Source organism: Juglans regia, chromosome 2 (assembly GCF_001411555.2).
Source record: "Juglans regia cultivar Chandler chromosome 2, Walnut 2.0, whole genome shotgun sequence".
Classification (NCBI taxonomy): Eukaryota; Viridiplantae; Streptophyta; class Magnoliopsida; order Fagales; family Juglandaceae; genus Juglans; species Juglans regia.
Window position 1 is genome coordinate 267,751 of NC_049902.1, and position 18,703 is coordinate 286,453.

Sequence of the window (18,703 nt, forward strand, 5' to 3'; positions counted from 1 at the left end):
CACTTTGGTCACTCTTACTAGCATCACTCTTGTCCTCATCTACGTTGATGATATCTTGGTTGCTGGTAATGACATCTCTCAAATCGAGGTTTTCAAAAGCGTTCTATCCACACACGTCAAAATCAAAGATCTCGGTTCTCTGAAATATTTTCTTGGACTCGAAGTTGCTCGCTCACTAAAAGACATCTTTATTAATCAATGCAAGTATGCCCTTAATATCTTTTTTTATGGTGGCCAACTTGGTGCACAGACCGCTCATTTTCCCATGGAACAACATTTGAAGCTCATAAATCATTATGGCGATATCCTACCCGATCTATGTCTATTGACAGCTTGCCAGGCGGCTCATCTACCTGACCATCAAACTTCCTGATATTGTCTGTGCAGTGAATATTCTCATTCAGTTTATGCATGTGCCTAGAGTCCCTCACATGACTGGTGCCACTTGTGTTCTTCGTTACATCATTGGAAGTCCCTGACAAAAGATATTCTTCTCATCATCTAGTGGGATCCATGTCACAACCTACACTGATTCTGATTGGGCTAGTTGTCTTGCCACTCGCCTTTTCACCACAGGATATTTCATTTGGTTAGGTACGGGTCTTATCTTCTAGCATACAAAAAAACAAACTACTGTGGCTCGTTCTTCTGCCGAAGCCAAATATCGCGCCATGGTTGTCACCACTTGTGAACTCATATGGTTGAAACAACTTCTCACTGATCTTGGTATCCTTCATCCTGAGCCCATCACTTTACATTGTGACAATCAGTCTACTCTCTACATTGCTCACAATCTCGTGTTCCATGAGCGCACCAAACACATTGAGATTGACTGTCACATCATTCCTGATAAGATCCACTCGGATCTTCTTACAGCCATTTATACCTCCTCCCACGAGCAAGTTGCCGACATCTTCACCAAAGCCCTGGGCTGGGATCTTTTCTATCATTTTTCACGCAACACTATAAGAAATCTGTTTATTTACGACCAATTATTTCTAGCGAAATGACTATTTTCAATTAAAATGAGTCTGTTTTTATCACAAATAATCCGTTTTGTTGCAAAATAATAGTCACAAATATCCATTTTTTTTGTAGTGCAAGTTTGGCATTACGGAACTCCATGCGCCAACTTGAAGAGAAGTATTGACAGAATCACCAAATCTGCAGCAACATGATTTTAGGAATTATGAATATACATAGTTACCATATACACAATTATTACCATACATAGCATAGTCATTGTATCTATTTATTTGTACATTCCTCCTATTACAGTAAAAGGAAAAGTTTGATCTTTGCAATTTTAACAAACAAGCTGCTAGTCAAAATAGAAGGGGCTAAAATAAAAGGTATCTTATATGTAGAGACCGATCGATGGCATACATGATATCTATAATATGGTTCTAAATTAAGCTAGCTATAATTTGGACTCGTGACGCAATTACGTACATTTTATATGTTGTGTGTTGCTTTCATTCAGTTGCGTGGTTTGAATTCAGAGCGAGTGAATCCAGACGAAAACTGGTGGGTTACTTGTCTAGTAGTTATGTATATATATATACACATGACACATGTGCATGCGTATTTGTTTCGGTCGAAGACCTACCTAGTCGATTGAGTGAGTGCATGAGAAGTGATCATGATCATGATGATCAGTAGGATGGCAAAGTTGATTCCATGGATCAACATGCATGCACTCACCAATTACTTATATATAATTCGATAATAACTTGTTAATTAATCGCATTAATATTATAGTATACTGGACAGGTAATTAGGTACGTACGTGCATGGTAATTATTAAGCTCTTTAATTAGTTACATTTTCATTACTATATATGCAAGCTGTTTAATTTGGTAAAGCATGCAGTCACGAGTTTAAGCTTCGAAGAAGATACATATATAGAAGCTTAATTAATTCTGATGATCATATCATGTTCAAACGTACGGTACGTAAAGGTTGCCGACCCAATTCAAACTATCATCATATATATAATGCAATAGTTTGAAAAAGAAATAAAAGACAAAGATGCATGACTCCTGAGAATAGTTACAAGAAGGTACGTAGCTGCCCAAAATTAATTGACCCATGCCATGCAGCTACCTACATATATATGTCGTTTGTGGTCGATCTTTCTAATTCTGTCACTGTTTTGTAATTGGTCTCGTATACGCCTGTGCTACTGTAACGTGCTGATTTTATCACGTGCATAATTGGAAGTCCAATGTGCCAGCCCAGTACTTCATGTGCATACCAAATAAGATTGTAAGCAAGCAACCCTCCGTGTCAACATTCTTCAACACGACTTATTTATATATTCTGAACAATTAAATTTATTTAAAATATAATACAAATAATTAAATTTATCTTTTTTTATATGTATAAAATATGTTGAGATAAGTTTAATTTTAATATAAAAATTTAAAAGAGAAATAAATTCTATCAATAATTTATTATCTGAAATAAATTAAATTTGATTGAAGGACCATCTATCTCAACAGGAATTGCGATTCCATCGAATCGGCGCTCTGGAGTAGTCACCCAATGTGAAACGCTGTCGCTGTGAGATTAGTGTTGTGCAGTGCCATTCTTTTGGATTATCCGGTGCGACACGGTGCACCAGCACTGGTGGACCATCGTCAATCAAAACTTAAAATCATCATCTCCTTGTCTCTATCTATCTTTATTCTATATCTCACTCTGCAGTTTGGCCGGCTGCTGGAGAAAAAGAGCCGCTGCCTCGTCTTCCTTTTCTCTCTGCCCAAACAAATAACATTCAAGGTCTCTCTCTCTCTCTCTCTCTCTCTCTCTCTCTCGCCCTCTTAACAATTTCATTTCTTGAACTTCCATTTGTTTGTTCAGGTGGGCCTTTCTCGATAGGTACTTTTGCATTGAGTATTAGGGCTTTGGCGGCTCAATCGTTGGGTTTTCGTTTAAGTTTCCGAATTTAGGGTTTTCTTTATCTAATTGATATCTTATTGATTTTTTTTTTTTTTATTGGATGCTAGCTTTACTGAGCGCTCTCTCTCTCTCTCTCAAGTTACTCTTATTCGTACTTTGTTCACTTATTTTATTGTCATTTGATTGGTTATATATATGCATATATATATATATATATATATATATTTATGAGCTTTGTTTTCATCGTTACTCTTTTGCTTTTTGGTGGGTGCTTATTTTGTTTGTAATTTGATTTAGTTCTATTTATGAGGTAGTTCTGAATTTCTAAGCGCGTATAAATATATATGGCGGAGCATGTAAAAAAAAAAATTGCTTGTAAACGACTTGGTTCTATGAATATTTCATATATTCATTGTGTCGAAGACATTTTGCTGTTTCCACCAGCACAGTTATCAGCTGTTTGTTAGCTGCTGAGTCGCATCGCATGATTTGATAGATGCGTGAACCCCATGATCGAAAACTCGATTAGGAGCCGTTTCTTGTTTGAGTTTGAAGCGGGATTGCTCCTATGCTGCATTTTGTGTAATATGCAGAGTCCTGGTTATTATCACCCAAAATTTTTATTGGGTTTGCGTTGCAAAAAGCTGGAGAAGGAATCAATTGAAACGTAACCCCTTAATTAATATGTTCCTCTGTATCTGTCTGTAAGCTGATCTTTTTTTTTTTTTTTGGTCATTACAATTTCTGTTACTTGCTGTATAGCATCTTGGCATTTTACATTATCATTTCCTAATGCTTGCCCTTTTGAAAATTATGAGTTATATTGTATCTTGCGTAATCCTAGGAAGTGACCCCTATAAAAGGATTGATGGCGGTTTCTTATCACTCTATACCCTTCTCTATTCATATTACGGTGTCCTTAAAACAGTGCAAGGTTTGATGTGTTTTAACTGCTTTGTTGGTTTTCATCTCAAGTCAACTTGGTAGTTCATGTACCATTTTTCCTCTCTCTCTCTCTCTCTCTCTCTCTCTCTGTCTGTGTGAATTGGACTGACGTGTCATCACCGAATGCAGAGTAGGTTGGCATCATGGCTAGCTTTTTGGTGCAGTCAGCAAATATCCCTGCTTTAGTTGCAAGCCAGAGGTCTAGACAAAGTAAAGGATCTGGAAATGGAAAAGCGAAAATGAGTGTTAGAATGATGTCTAGTTTACAAGCACCAGGATTGCGGATGGGAAGCTTCTATGGATTGCGAAGTTTTAATTCTTTAGATACTCTGGTTGGACCGGGGCTAGATTTTAATTCTAGGGTGGCAATTACAATCAATTCCCTGCAAGGAAGGGGCAGCAGATGTGTAGCTAAAGCAATGTTTGAACGCTTTACAGAAAAGGCAATTAAAGTAATTATGCTTGCACAAGAGGAAGCAAGACGGCTTGGTCATAATTTTGTTGGCACGGAGCAGATCTTGTTGGGTCTTATTGGTGAAGGAACAGGCATTGCTGCTAAGGTTCTTAAATCTATGGGAATCAATCTTAAAGATGCACGAGTAGAAGTGGAAAAGATAATTGGAAGGGGTAGTGGATTTGTCGCTGTGGAGATTCCATTCACTCCTCGAGCAAAGCGTGTGTTGGAACTCTCGCTGGAGGAAGCCCGCCAACTTGGTAGCATTTTCTTGACTTGCTTTAGTTCTTTTATGAGCTTTAGATCTTGTGACTAGCAACTGTGAGGAAAAATTTTGTATTCTGCATGACTATTATTTTCATGTTTTACTTCCCTTCTTATTTATCCCATTGCTGTTTCCCCATTTATTTTTATATCTAGCTTTCACCTGAAGTAATTTGGGTTATGGATGTGGTTTACGCAACCGCAAAAACCTCAATGAGTTTGCCTGCCATCATTCAATTGAAAAACTTACAAACTTTTTTTAGAAAATTTTTTATGCACAATCATTTTAAAAAATTGTCAACTTGTTAACATGAGCTATACCAAATGGATAACTTGTGGTGTATCATGACTTCTGGATACTAACAGCTGGATTATAATTTCTTGAATAGATTGTTTGATGAGTTTCAGGGTTTTATATGTATTTTTGTGATTAGTAAACACTGGCTTGGTAAGAATAATTTATGGTCATAAGGTTTCCAAATTTCATGAATTTCGCAGGCCATAACTATATTGGATCTGAGCACTTGCTTCTGGGACTGCTTCGTGAGGGTGAGGGTGTAGCGGCTCGTGTTCTTGAGAACTTAGGTGCTGACCCAAGCAACATCCGCACCCAGGCAAGCACTACATGTTCCTTTACATCACACATTTTTGCTATTAGTTTGGAAATTCATTGACTGCTATTTCACAGAGAGTAATTAACCATGAAAAAGCTTTAATTGTAATGAGCAGGTTATTCGAATGGTTGGTGAGAGTACTGAAGCTGTTGGTGCTGGTGTTGGTGGAGGAAGCAGTGGCAATAAGATGCCAACACTGGAGGAATACGGAACCAATCTGACTAAGCTAGCAGAGGAGGTAGTTTATACAACTCCTTTGTTTCCTTTGCTTATACGATGAGATTATGCTATTTCTTTTCTTATAGAGGGTTGTTTCTAACTCTTTTCCTGGTTTTATAGGGTAAATTGGATCCTGTCGTTGGAAGGCAGCCGCAAATAGAACGTGTTACCCAAATTTTGGGCCGGCGAACCAAAAACAATCCCTGTCTTATTGGAGAACCTGGAGTTGGGAAAACTGCAATCGCAGAAGGGCTTGCTCAAAGGATTGCAACTGGTGATGTTCCTGAAACAATAGAGGGGAAGAAGGTAACTATCCCAGTTAGAATTTTACAAGGTTCAGGTTGGGGTATTGGCTGTATAGTGCAACTAGTAAAGTAGTTCAGCATGTTCCTAGCATGCTAAGATTGTAGGATATTTGCTGTCCTATATGTGAAGAATCCAACCTTGAAAGTCTCATTTTTACGTTCTCTGCATATAGATTTACACAGTGGTTGATGTATAAGTTGGTGAAGCAGATAACTATGTAAATTGTAGTGATATATGTTTTCTGTTTTATGCGATTTAGGTCATAACCTTGGATATGGGTCTTCTTGTTGCCGGCACAAAATATCGTGGAGAGTTTGAGGAAAGATTAAAGAAGCTCATGGAGGAAATCAAACAAAGTGATGAGATAATACTCTTCATAGATGAGGTGCACACTTTAATTGGAGCAGGAGCTGCAGAAGGAGCAATTGATGCGGCAAACATATTGAAACCGGCTCTAGCAAGAGGTGAACTACAGGTAATTTTTGCCTGTAAGAGAACATAATGAATGCATTTTTTTTTTTTTTAATTCATGAAGTTCTTAGATTCAAGTTGGGTTCTCTGGTGCTGCGTATCATTGACTGTGGATGCAACCATAAATCATTGGTCACTGGAAGCTGCATGCATTGCCTGTATTTTATGTATGTTTGAGCTTCAGATTGACTTTCTCCAACATCTTAAGTGGTGCCTATCTCGTTTAGGTTTTGTGGTGCTAGAGCCTTTGAGTTTTGTTGACCCTAGGGTTTTACCTTGGGGACCATTTTGGTTCTTGTATTTGAGCTGTATGAGATTTTCACTTCAGGACTGATTTTGGCTTCTGGACTGTCAGAATTTGTATTTCTGTAGATGAAATAGGATTTGATTGCCTGACATACTACAATACTTGATGGAGTAAGGGACTGATATCACTGCTGTTGGGGAGTACTATGTAGCTTGGACTACACATTTGAGTGTTTCTGTTTTATTGGAAAAAGTGACACTAAATTCCAACTATCAGATGATATTTAACTACTGTCAATATGTACTAGTCACAACCCACAATGTACATCCAATTCTGTTAGTGTGGTCAAATTAGCTTAGCTTTTCCTTTGTTGACAGTTCCAATCTCTGCTAGGATTTGTACTATTGCATTTTTCATTGACTGCAAAAGTTGAAATTCACCCATCAGGGGGCAGCCTAGTAGTCAAAGGGTTGGCATGGGATGAGTTGTATACTCAGACATCCTTCCTGGGTTTGATTCCGTATTGGGAGTTCTTCTGAATTACCAGATACACGGTTTTGGGTCCGTAGGCCTCTTCCTTGGTGAAGTTCCATGCTATAAAAAAGAGTTGAAATTGAAGTGTCACAAACTTCAGTTGTTACAGGAGATTTTCTTTTTGGGTAACTACAATAAAAAGGATTAGTTACAATGTACATCCATCAATGCCTGTTTGTATTGTCAGATTAGCTTACTGGAGTATAACTTGGATGTATAGCTGAAAGTCTCAGTTGGTCAGTTTTATCTCTCCTGGTGCAGTGTATTGGAGCCACAACACTAGATGAATATAGAAAGCACATTGAGAAGGACCCAGCATTGGAAAGACGATTTCAGCCAGTCAAAGTGCCTGAACCAACAGTGGATGAAACCATACAGATTTTAAAGGGGCTTCGGGAGCGATATGAGATTCATCACAAGCTCCGCTACACAGACGAAGCTCTTGTTTCTGCTGCACAGCTTTCATACCAGTACATCAGGTTTGTTTCTAAAACAATTAAACTTTTCTGCACCATCGCTCTTAAATATAATGTTGCTGCCACTGGGAAATTTTTGTTGAAAGTGGCTGTTTCAATATAATATATAATACAAATATTTTTTATATTTTATTTATTTTGGACACTTGCTGATCAGTTTCCAAAAGAGTTTTAGAGTTTATGTTTAAAACCAGCATAAATTTAGCAGGTACAGTACATTTTTTGGAGCACCAGCTGATAGTATGTTGCATGTATTCCTACTATCCAGCATGCTTGCTAGATAGCTTTTCTGCTAGAATTCCTTTCTTTTAGCATTTGAACGGCAATTGTTGCTGTCTCGTTCTCCTTTTGCTCTTTGCCTCACAGAACCTTAAAATTTATCAACCTTATGTGGTGCAGTCACAAGGGGCTAAACAAACTCTTTATGTTATTTCTAATCTGCATTTTCTTGTGAGCTGCTGTATCTTGTTGGGGCTTCAGGTGTTGATACTTTCTTGCTATGCTGGAGATTAGTAGCCTGAATTATAAGTCCTGCTGGTTACTTCTATTTTTTTATGGATAAAAAAAGACTACAATTTAAAAAGATACTACTAATTTCAAAATTGAATATGAAAACAAAAGATAAATTTACAAATTGAGAGGCCTTATGATTTATTCTATATTCTTGTATTTAATCTTGGTAGTTGTTTATAGAACTATTAACCTCAATAATTCTAACTTTTTGGGTTGTACCCATATAACCTGGGACAAAACGGATTAATGGTATGTGGTGGAGTTGGTTGAAAAAATCCTCCCAATGAATTGTGTAGCACAATTGAACAAGTGATGGACATGTTGTGTGTGTGATGGTTAAGAATTTCTTCTTCTGAATTATGCAGCTACCTCTCTGTAAATATAAGAGTAACTTCCACAATTTGTGTTGGCCCCTTTAATAACATCAACATTGCTGCTGGCTACTTTTCTTTTGCATTTTATTTTCATTTTCATTTTCATTTATATAGTTTTGTTTTAATGTATTTGTATTTACATTTCAGTGACCGTTTTCTGCCTGACAAGGCTATTGACTTGATTGATGAAGCTGGTTCTCGGGTTCGTCTACGTCATGCACAGGTATGACTTGCATATCAGTTGTGGCACCATCCATTGTGTCTTCCTCATTCATTGTTGATTGACAACATGACACGTTCTTTACAGCTACCAGAAGAAGCAAGAGAGCTTGAGAAGGAGCTCAGGCAGATCACAAAGGAGAAGAATGAAGCCGTTCGCAGCCAAGACTTTGAGAAGGTAGAAAGTGATCTTTGTGGTTTAATGCTTTTGCATTGTTTTCATAGTTTCAGTTCTTAGAGGACAGCATATATAGCAATTGTTTCGCCTGAAGCAGGTGAATCATACTGAAAGTACACAAATTTTTATTTGTTGAGAAACAAAATTATATAAGGGTTTTCAAGCTTAGTGACTATCTGAGAGTTGGCGAATAGTTGAATAGTATTTTCATACCAGTGATTGTCACACTCAAGGAATGTTTGATATCTTTGATTCATAAAGCCTGCTTTATTTTCTCGACTGGGGTTTTTTTTTTTTTTCTCAGGTTTACCTTTTGTTTCATGTGTTAACTTAGCTGACAATACATAAAATCTTGGACAGGCTGGAGAGTTACGGGATAGAGAAATGGATCTTAAGGCACAAATATCAGCTCTTGTAGACAAAGGTAAGGAAATGACTAAGGCAGAGAGTGAGGCTGGAGATGTAGGTCCTGTTGTGACCGAGGTGGATATTCAACATATTGTTTCCTCTTGGACCGGCATTCCTGTGGAGAAAGTTTCAACAGATGAATCTGACCGCCTCCTCAAGATGGAAGAGACCCTCCATAAACGGGTCATTGGTCAGGATGAAGCAGTCAAAGCCATCAGCCGAGCTATTCGCCGAGCCCGTGTTGGACTCAAGAATCCCAACCGTCCAATTGCCAGCTTTATCTTTTCAGGCCCAACTGGTGTAGGGAAGTCTGAACTTGCAAAAGCATTGGCTGCTTACTACTTTGGCTCTGAAGAAGCCATGATTAGGCTTGATATGAGTGAATTTATGGAAAGACACACTGTCTCGAAGCTAATTGGCTCACCCCCTGGTTATGTTGGTTACACAGAGGGGGGTCAGCTGACTGAGGCTGTTCGACGCCGTCCTTACACCGTGGTACTCTTCGATGAGATTGAGAAGGCCCATCCCGATGTATTCAACATGATGCTTCAAATTCTTGAGGATGGAAGATTGACAGATAGCAAGGGAAGAACTGTGGACTTCAAGAATACTCTTCTGATAATGACATCAAATGTGGGAAGCAGTGTCATTGAGAAAGGAGGCCGCAGGATAGGATTTGATCTGGATTATGATGAGAAAGATAGCAGTTATAATCGAATTAAGAGCTTGGTGACGGAGGAACTGAAACAATATTTCAGGCCTGAGTTTTTGAACAGATTGGATGAGATGATTGTCTTTAGGCAGCTCACAAAGCTGGAGGTAAAGGATATAGCGGATATTATGCTGAAAGAGGTTTTTGATAGGCTGAAGGGTAAAGATATAGAGCTTCAAGTGACAGAGAGGTTCAGAGATAGAGTGGTTGAGGAAGGGTATAACCCAAGCTATGGGGCGAGGCCTCTGAGGAGAGCCATAATGAGACTTCTGGAGGACAGCATGGCAGAGAAGATGCTTGCGAGGGAGATCAAAGAGGGTGATTCAGTTATTGTGGATGTTGACTCTGATGGCAATGTGACAGTGCTCAATGGTAGTAGTGGTGCTCCTGAGCCATTAGGAGAGGCTCTTCCCGTGTAAAGTAAGCAGTTTTATTTGATGACCATTGCCAATATGTTGTCTGTACTTGAAATAGTCGTAGTCTGGTATTCTTCGAAGGACTACTTGAAAGCGGAACTGGAAGCTGTGGATTCGATTAATTGCTGGCTGTTTCTATGCTCTTGGTTTCGTCTCATAAAAGACGCATAGGTCACTCACAGGTTGTAAGCAGTGACAATGAAGGATTTAAATCTTTTTATCCAGCGATACCTGCTGTTAACTTGGCCCCAAGTAACCTTATGTGTGGAATGAACTTTTGATCGTTGTATTCCAACTCCTTTTTGCCGTTTAGTTCGTTCTAAGTTAAATTTTACGATGATAACCTAAAGCCAGAGCGAATGATATCATTCTCCAGGACTCAAAACTGGTAACATCCTACCTATTGTGACCATAGTAGAAGATATCCCTATGGGAATTAGACAAGCGCCCCCTCAAACTGGTTTTGAGCCCTAGCTCAGACCCCATCTCTACTAGGGAATTTAATAGATCCTTAGACAGCTAAAACTAATAACTTGAGGGGAATCTATATTCCAATTCAAACACAAGACCTAGTACATGCCAAACCTCTTGGGAGTAACCAAGGGACAAGGACCATTAAGCCACCACTCTTGGTGGTGGATGTTCTACATTCAACTTGAAACACAGAGTACCTATTTCGGGCAAAATATGGCGTACTTCGATTATTGTGTTTCTTACCCCCTATGCAAGAATATTATCAAGAGGCTATACTTTGTTATTTGCAAACCACCAATGCAGAACAAAAAACTAAACCTACCAGGCCCCGTTAGGGACACTTACAAAATATCTGGACAGGACAAAAAGCATCATCAGTTTATACCCCTGGAAGTTGTATGTGTTCAACTCTGTAGATATTTAGGGATTCGCTAATCTGATTCATCAGTTACTGAGCGAGACTGCCTGTTTTTAGGGCTTACACTCCCACCTCGGCTAATTTTGAGCACCGTCAAAGCCTTTTGTATTTCCATGGTCATGCCACTGTCCACACTTCCTGACGACAGCTTCTTGTGTGATTTCTGCAAATGAAGCTTAAGTGAACTGCTGCTCAGACCGGCATTCTTCCCACAAATGGGGCAAACCTTCATCATCGGCTTTCGTTGTTGCCATTCCATGGATGCTGTCCCATGTAGTTTCCTATCCAGATCCAAGAGGATCCTAGCAAAGCCATCATTGGGCTGGGCTCGGCGGTGAACTTGTTTGAGGGCATTCCATGCTTTTAGTAGAGTTAGGTTCCTGCATCGCAGAAAATAAGAGTTTTAAAAAACAGAGCTTCCTTCAGATATCTACACTTTTTGATAAGTCCTTCAGATATCTGCACAATCATATTTCAATATCACGTATGGATGCACAAGGCAGCTGCCAGGTGAGATCTGAAGGCTACCAAAAGAGAGACCTTGATGGTATTCTCAAAATTATATTCTAAGATGTATGACTATATTCTTCACTTACTTCCTGAGCATTAAGTAAGCTATCACCAAGGTGGCACTTCTACTTTTCCCTTCAAAGCAATGAACTAGAACCCTCCCACCGATTTGTTCAACATGATCGATAAAATCACAAGCTTCTTCAAAGATACTGCTAATATTTGTATCTTCATTGTCAGATATCTGTTCAAGTGTAGGTAGTACAATTAGTAAAAATATTGGAAATTGAGTTACATAATCAGCAAAACCTTTGATCTTACTAATACATAAAAATAAGATCTAAAAACAAATCAACATTTTAAATATTATATCAGCATGTGTTATTATGTTCAACACAAGGTAAGTAGGAAAAACAATTCTCTCTTTTGGGCTTCTTTTGTGTTCGTGAGAGAGAGAAAGAGAGAGAGAGAGATAAAATGCTCGAGTGTATGATGAGGTAACTAAAACATCATGAACCACATCTAACTGGACATGCAAAATGAGTTGGAACCATTTTCAACAGAATAGACCAAAATCTAAGTAGAAAAGAAATGAAAAGGCCCTTACAGAAAAATTTTTGTACTCAAATAGTTCAGGAAACTGAGAATCTGACTGCCCAATTTCATTTGAGCACAAACATAATATGTGAGTAATTCCTAAGTGCTGCAGTGTGAATACAGATCTTGCAGCCAGCGCCCCACCAATGAACAGGCTACTTGTGATTGAAGATGGCCTCTCTGTATTTGCAGCCTCAGATATCAATGCAATTCTCTCGAGAATGTGCTCCAGTCTGACCTGAAAGTTAGAGTTGCTAAAAAATGGAAAATACTCTCTTTATAGAAATGCATACCCAAACACACTGAGAAAAGTCCCAAGGAATTTTACTTGCGCATAAAAATAAAAAAAAGAACAGGACATTACCTTCAATTCATAAGCATCAACAACACTATTATTATCACTACCCTCAAAAAACCCAGTGTTGAAATTGTTCTCCTGGCAGATCCTAACAGCATCATTTCTTAGCATTTCATTCCACTGTTCCAACTCTTTATTTGATTCAACATCAATCTGAGAATGCTTACAACAAAATCCGACAAAGAAGTATTAGGAGTGAAAAAACAAGAGATCTAATATATCACGCAATACTCACACTATTGTCCACTTTCTACCATCTATTGATTTATTTGTCAATCCACACACTCTTATTTCTACCTTCCATTTCTAGTTTTTTTTTTTTAATCCACACATAGATGGAAAATTTAGTATTACATTTAAAGAACTATCATATACCAAGTATAGTTAGAATAAGTAACTCCTGAATGAATATGCAGCTACGAGTTCCATCATTCATTACTACACTCTTTCCACTAGTCATGTTACACCCATGTAAATGCCATAGATCAAGGTCATAAACACATACATTAAAGCCAACGTAGAATCCTCAGTACTATCCAGTTTGGTCAGTTTTAGGCTCAAACATCCCTGCAGGATATCTAGTCTCGGTTTCTCTAAAAGAAGCAAAATTGAGAAGCATGCCGTTTACTGTCCATTTGAGATTCATCCATAGAGTACACAAATTCAAAGGATAAAACCTACCCAAAAATATTAAAAGCACATATCATCCCATGCCATGAATGATTAAAATTTCCACTAGAACTAAATAATCATAAAAAAACATTTTCATAAGTATATTACCAACCTTGGCAAATTTATGGAAGTCACGCAGCTTTGTTGTCAACCGCAGACTTCGAACAGGCTCCCCACTTCCTTTGTAATACTTTCCATGCCAACCTTCCCGTGACATTGGAGAACTGGAGTCTGAGCTTTCTTTACTTCCTGAAGATGATGACCTTGGACCAGTTCTCTGCAATTCTGAATCACATAAATCTGGATGGTTTTCATTGATAAATCGTTCCTTACTTTGTGGCAATAGCCAAGGACCACCTCCAGCAGCCTGTGAAGGTGACTCAGGAACCACTATATCTTCTTTGTCAGGCTCCCCAAAGGACATTTTATTTATAATATGCAAAAAGGCTCGTAATAAGCTTTCCAGTTTCTGGTGTAGTGTGAGTAGTAATATATGAAACCCCTGCAGGTCCCTAAGAGCAGCTCGGAACCCATTACGAAATTCATGAACAATGGAGGTCATTTCAGTTGCAGATATATCAGATGCCACTTTGGCATCTTCGGATGGAGGACACCCTAATTTGCCTCCTGTTATGTCATGTAGAAGGTTAGATGAGTACTCAGAACTATTAAATAGTAACTCAACCAACTTAGGATAATTAGCCTGGTCATTTGCACGTTTTCCAGCGGGAGGTCGACGAGGGACACCGGAATCAATAGCCAGAATACGAAAATCAGAAAACACCGACTCGTCTGATGTCTGACTTCTTAGGCTCTTCTCACTAGATTTAGGCGATTCCATGATATCAGAAAGATCAGAGGCCTGCGATGCCAAACCTAAACTATGAGGGCTCAATCTGCCATCAACAGAAGTTGCCCTTCTCTCTTTTTGAAGAGCTCTAATCACCCTGGGTCTGTATTGTTTGATTGCAAAATCAAATGCTTCCTCCAGTGCATCCATATTTGCAGAGGCCATTTTGTCAGCCAACAACAAATTTGCAGAATTTCCACGCCATCTGAGGTGACGGCAAGGGAGCCTATCTTCATTTCTAATGACAAGGTCCAACATCAAGACCCTGCCAAGAGCGGATGCTGTTTTTTCAGCATATTCTCGTGACTCAAATGCAATTGAGCTCTCCAGCAAGGGAGATCCATGCACATAACTGCAGAATCAAAACATTCAGTCTTCATAACAACTCAAAAAAAACACTCATCTTCTAGGAAATGTTTTGCATTGCCACGAATTAAGAAATATAAAACTCTTCAAACTGCAGTCAACTGTATTACATGGACTTTAACAATGGCATTGAGTGAGGTTGTTTCTCAAACTGTAGGATTTTCTATTTTATCAAATATTTGTTAATTTTAATAAAGCTAAAGCAGGCTCAAGGGTCCAAAACGCAGGATTGTCAACATAAATGATGAGAAATCGAAAGCAGAAAATTCAATCTGGAAAATCTAAGGTAAATGTTGCCTGCATACATGAATCCAACAAGCAAAACAAGTTGCCTAGGGACCCAACTTTGAATTATGATGTGTACATGTACAGAAGTTAGATCATGAATAAGATATTTCCTGATTTTACTAATACTGCTCTACCATAATTTTAGCAGATTATCCCAATTTACGTTTAATCATACATCCCAATAAAAGGCGGCCATATAGAATAAGGCAGGCCTTGGAAAGTTTTAGCATAAGCAGGAGGGATTCACAAATCCTCCAAAAGTAGACCACACATATATGTAGGTTTAAAAGAAACAGATCACCTTTATGGCAGAGAGCACTAAGACACTTGGCTCAGTCACATAACTTCAACCGCCTGATAGACTAATACAGAGCATAGAATCACTTAACTGAACCAACACTTAAAAGGACTGTGATTAGATGAACAATTACTTAGATAGGTTCATGTTATTGTCTTTGCCCCCACAAAAATGCGTATCCAATGCTGCCATACTATTACACTTCATTCACAGATAATCTCAGTTCCATTTGCACCTCATAAAGAAAAGGCATCTGCTAAGTTCAAGTGCTTCCAAAAGTTCTGAACAAGTCATTTCCCCAACTTCGTCTCCTTCTGAACTTGCTGCATCTCTTGCTTTCTCTGCAGCTTCCTTTATCTGGAGCCACTCTGAACTAGAATTATGAATGACTCTGCCCTGCATTATATCAAAAATATATATTTTCAGGAAAAAAAAAAAAAAAGGAAATTTCAAATGGAATTACTTCTGGCAAGGATAGCCTAATTGCCTAAGATGGTAGACATCATATGACTACAGTACCAACAAGGTGCAACCTGTGGAGTTCGGACTCCTAACCACTTTGCAAATTCATAGCCAAGGCGTTCAGATTGAGTGGCCATTCTTGATGATGATATCTTTATAACAGCTGCTGCTTCCTTTGAAGAAGTATCATCATTCCCAGGCTGGTTGAATAAGGCAAAGAAGACAACTCCTCCAGAATTCACAGTGACCTATATATGCACAACAGAAGAGAAGCTCAGGTAGCCAATTAGAAAGTAACGAAATGTAGCAACAAGTTCAGATATGGCAAACCTGCACAATGGAGATCCTGTAGCCTTCTCTAGCTAGAAACAGTTGATATGCAGTTGAGTAGGATGAGGTGCCATGGCTTATTTTTTTCAATATATATATATGGGAACATTATCTGACTTTATCACTTGGATGAGATGCCAAATGGACATTTTTATCAGCTTGTTAGGAATATTTGGTAATTCAAAGTTGCAACCATAAAAGGATTTACTTTATATATGGGTATGGCATATAGATATATGTTTAGGTTAGGAGATAGTTTAAATGGTTTCCAACTATAAGCGTTTGATGGAAGCACCAAGTGTAAAAATCTATACTTTTTAGAAGACCTACAGAAAATATGAAAGGTAGCTAAAAGTCCCCGTGTGTAACCATGCACCAACACTTGAGGGTAGGAAATGAAGGACTTGCCAAACATAAACTAGAGGAGACAACTTTATGCGTACAATTGAAAACACACGCAAGAAAGTATTCCTTTCATTGGATGCTCGTCTATTGAATTATGATAGGCTGACATAGATTCAATTATCATACCACTTCAATATGCTAACCAAATACCTCAAGGGCCTTGTTTGTTTCATCCTCAGAATGTTCAGTGCTAGTACTATGCTCGGTGTGGTAAAGCGAGGAAAGCCTGTCCCAAGAGAAAGAGGGTGACTCGATGTCCAACATAGCAGCTTTACCAAGCCTCTCACACAAACTGGTCTCCGCGGTCTGCTCAGGTGGCAGAGGCCTCTTTGGATCATCGATGACTTCTGCAGCACTGAATTGCAAAACCGTGATGACTACACGCGACAATAACAATGTGAAACAAACAAAAATAAATACGAGACAAATTGCTTGTTCACTAGTAATTCGTGACATTATGGTGAATATCTGTTGTTTGCCTACGTACTAAGGGATATGAATTGCAATAACTAAATCAATAGATGAAAATAGTGCAGGGAATCAAGGAAATTAAATAGTACAATCGGTGACATTTGCAACGAATATTGGCTTACAGTCTGCTGAAAATTAATGTTTCATTTGCAACAGTTCAAAGTAATAACTTCTTTCTTTAAATCGGTGATATTTCCCAAGAATTCCACTTTTTTTCGTGCAATGGAAAGAAATCAATTTGTTATTCAGTTCTATTAACCCAAACAGTCCGATCATCTCATAAAAAAGTAAAACCAAAAAGCAGCAGGAGAAAATTAAGAAAGAACCTAGAAGAAGAAGGAGAGGAAGGAGAAGGAGAAGGAGAAGAAGAAGAAGGCATGGGGTGGAGGCGGGGGAAGTCAGAGGAGCGATATTTGGCGGTGCGTTTACGGACCAGTTCCAGCCATTGGGTGAACCTAAACGCCGGCCCCGCCGCGATGTCTCCCAACATATACAATACCTGCATTGCGGTTTTTTCTTATTGGAACAACAGAAACGAAAGAAAGAAAGTTAGATGTTTGCAAAATGAATCATAAACTGACCCGGGAAGTGACGGAGAAGGGCAATGGAGGGTTAGGATCGTCGGATCCGAGTTCGAGTTCGGAATCTTCCCTGTGTTCGTATTTAGCCTGCAATTCCGGCATAAAAGCAGAGCAAAGGCAAATCCAGCAGCGATCTCAGCATATGTGTATATGATGCAAAAGTAAACCGCTAGATCCACACAGTTATATACATAGATAGATATTAGTTGTTTTGTTTTTAAAAGAATAAAAATACCTGGAGGGGGAGGGAGACAGAGTTGGTGATAGGAGAAGCAAGAAGAGGGTCCGTCTTTTGGTCATTCGCCATAATTGTAATTTTCTTTATTTGGTTTTCTTTCTTGGGAGGAGTCAAAGTACGATGAGGAAAAGCGGAGTAGCAGTAGTTGTAGAAGTAGAAGCAGTCGCTTTTTCGTTTTGTTTTTATTTTCTTTTTGAGGGAGAAGAGAAGAGAGAGTGGAGCTTTTTCAGGACGTGGGGGCCACACCCACCATTGTCGTAGACCAGTAGTGTTCGTTTTGCCTCAAAGGAATACCAACACAGCAGCGTGTGTGACTCATAATCACCATGTCTGTGTGCGTATAAAGCGTGAAATTGTAAAGGAGATAAGTCCGTCTGTAAGAGGAAATGGTTGTGGGCAGCAGGTGCGTTGTGGCGTTGGGAATTGGAAACTATTGCAAATGGAAATGATGGTTGATTGTTCCCTTTGCTTGCTTTCTTTTTTTTATTTCTCCAATAATAATGACAATAGTCTCTTATGGAGAGAACGATTGGTTTGATTTGTTTAAAGATGTGCATATTTCGAACCTCTCTGTTCTCAATATACTTTATTTATGGATAATTGTTTCACTTATGTTTTTCTAGACCTCTTTTCTTTCTCCAATTGGGTCTATCTGTCATGTGTATTTGGATTTGTCAATAGTTTTTTCATGTTTTTATGCATAATAATGTCATACATCATACCATACTATGTAAAATGTGATATATTTATCACTATTAAATGATAAAAAATATTTAATAAAAGATCATTCAATAGTGATAAATATACTTTATCTTATATAATAAGATGAAAATGAGATATTCGTATGATGTATAGAGTTTTTCTTTTATATATATATATACATACAAGAAGCTACCCCAAGTCAGAAATGAGAATTTTCAAAATGCTAAGCCAAAATTTTAAAAATATCAAAATTCTTAAAATTCCTCATAATTTTATTTCCAAATATCACTTAAACACGTAACACTTTTTAATTCCATTTTTTCAACATTTTCATCTAATCGATACCTAAACATAAAAATCAATACAAACTTCAAAACAAAAATAAATATAAAAACTTATATTCAAACAGTTTTTTTTAACTTTATAATA

The 18,703-nt window shown here is 38.2% G+C and overlaps 2 protein-coding genes across 6 annotated transcripts; one reads left to right on the top strand and one right to left on the bottom strand.

The window, feature by feature from the left end:
* Positions 1-2,666: 2,666 nt before the first annotated feature.
* Positions 2,667-10,549, top strand: LOC109000329 (ATP-dependent Clp protease ATP-binding subunit ClpA homolog CD4B, chloroplastic-like). Of its 3 annotated transcripts, none has more exons than XM_018977161.2 (10): positions 2,667-2,784; positions 3,979-4,563; positions 5,066-5,181; positions 5,297-5,419; positions 5,521-5,706; positions 5,966-6,181; positions 7,220-7,437; positions 8,469-8,544; positions 8,629-8,718; positions 9,079-10,549. In XM_018977161.2, exons 2-10 carry the CDS (start codon positions 3,993-3,995, stop codon positions 10,255-10,257), a joined length of 2,775 nt encoding a protein of 924 aa, XP_018832706.1. In that variant the 5' UTR covers positions 2,667-2,784; positions 3,979-3,992; the 3' UTR covers positions 10,258-10,549. The 3 variants fall into 3 exon arrangements, with proteins under 3 accessions (XP_018832706.1, XP_018832712.1, XP_035543367.1); XM_018977167.2 differs by lacking the exon at positions 2,667-2,784 and adding an exon at positions 2,850-2,865 and having other exon boundaries at positions 9,079-10,507; XM_035687474.1 differs by lacking the exon at positions 2,667-2,784 and adding an exon at positions 2,867-2,883 and having other exon boundaries at positions 9,079-10,507.
* On the bottom strand, positions 10,308-18,011 carry LOC109000311 (dual specificity protein phosphatase PHS1). 3 transcript variants are annotated; one of them, XM_018977151.2, is made up of 11 exons: positions 17,570-18,011; positions 17,335-17,421; positions 17,080-17,252; positions 16,433-16,637; positions 15,619-15,795; positions 15,321-15,481; positions 13,396-14,485; positions 12,618-12,764; positions 12,264-12,491; positions 11,743-11,900; positions 10,308-11,526 (listed from the first exon to the last, which is right to left on the bottom strand). In XM_018977151.2, exons 1-11 carry the CDS (start codon positions 17,639-17,641, stop codon positions 11,160-11,162), a joined length of 2,865 nt encoding a protein of 954 aa, XP_018832696.1. In that variant the 5' UTR covers positions 17,642-18,011; the 3' UTR covers positions 10,308-11,159. The 3 variants fall into 3 exon arrangements, with proteins under 3 accessions (XP_018832696.1, XP_035543366.1, XP_018832691.1); XM_035687473.1 differs by having other exon boundaries at positions 12,618-12,773; positions 17,187-17,252; positions 17,570-18,010; XM_018977146.2 differs by having other exon boundaries at positions 12,618-12,773; positions 17,570-18,010.
* Positions 18,012-18,703: the final 692 nt, after the last annotated feature.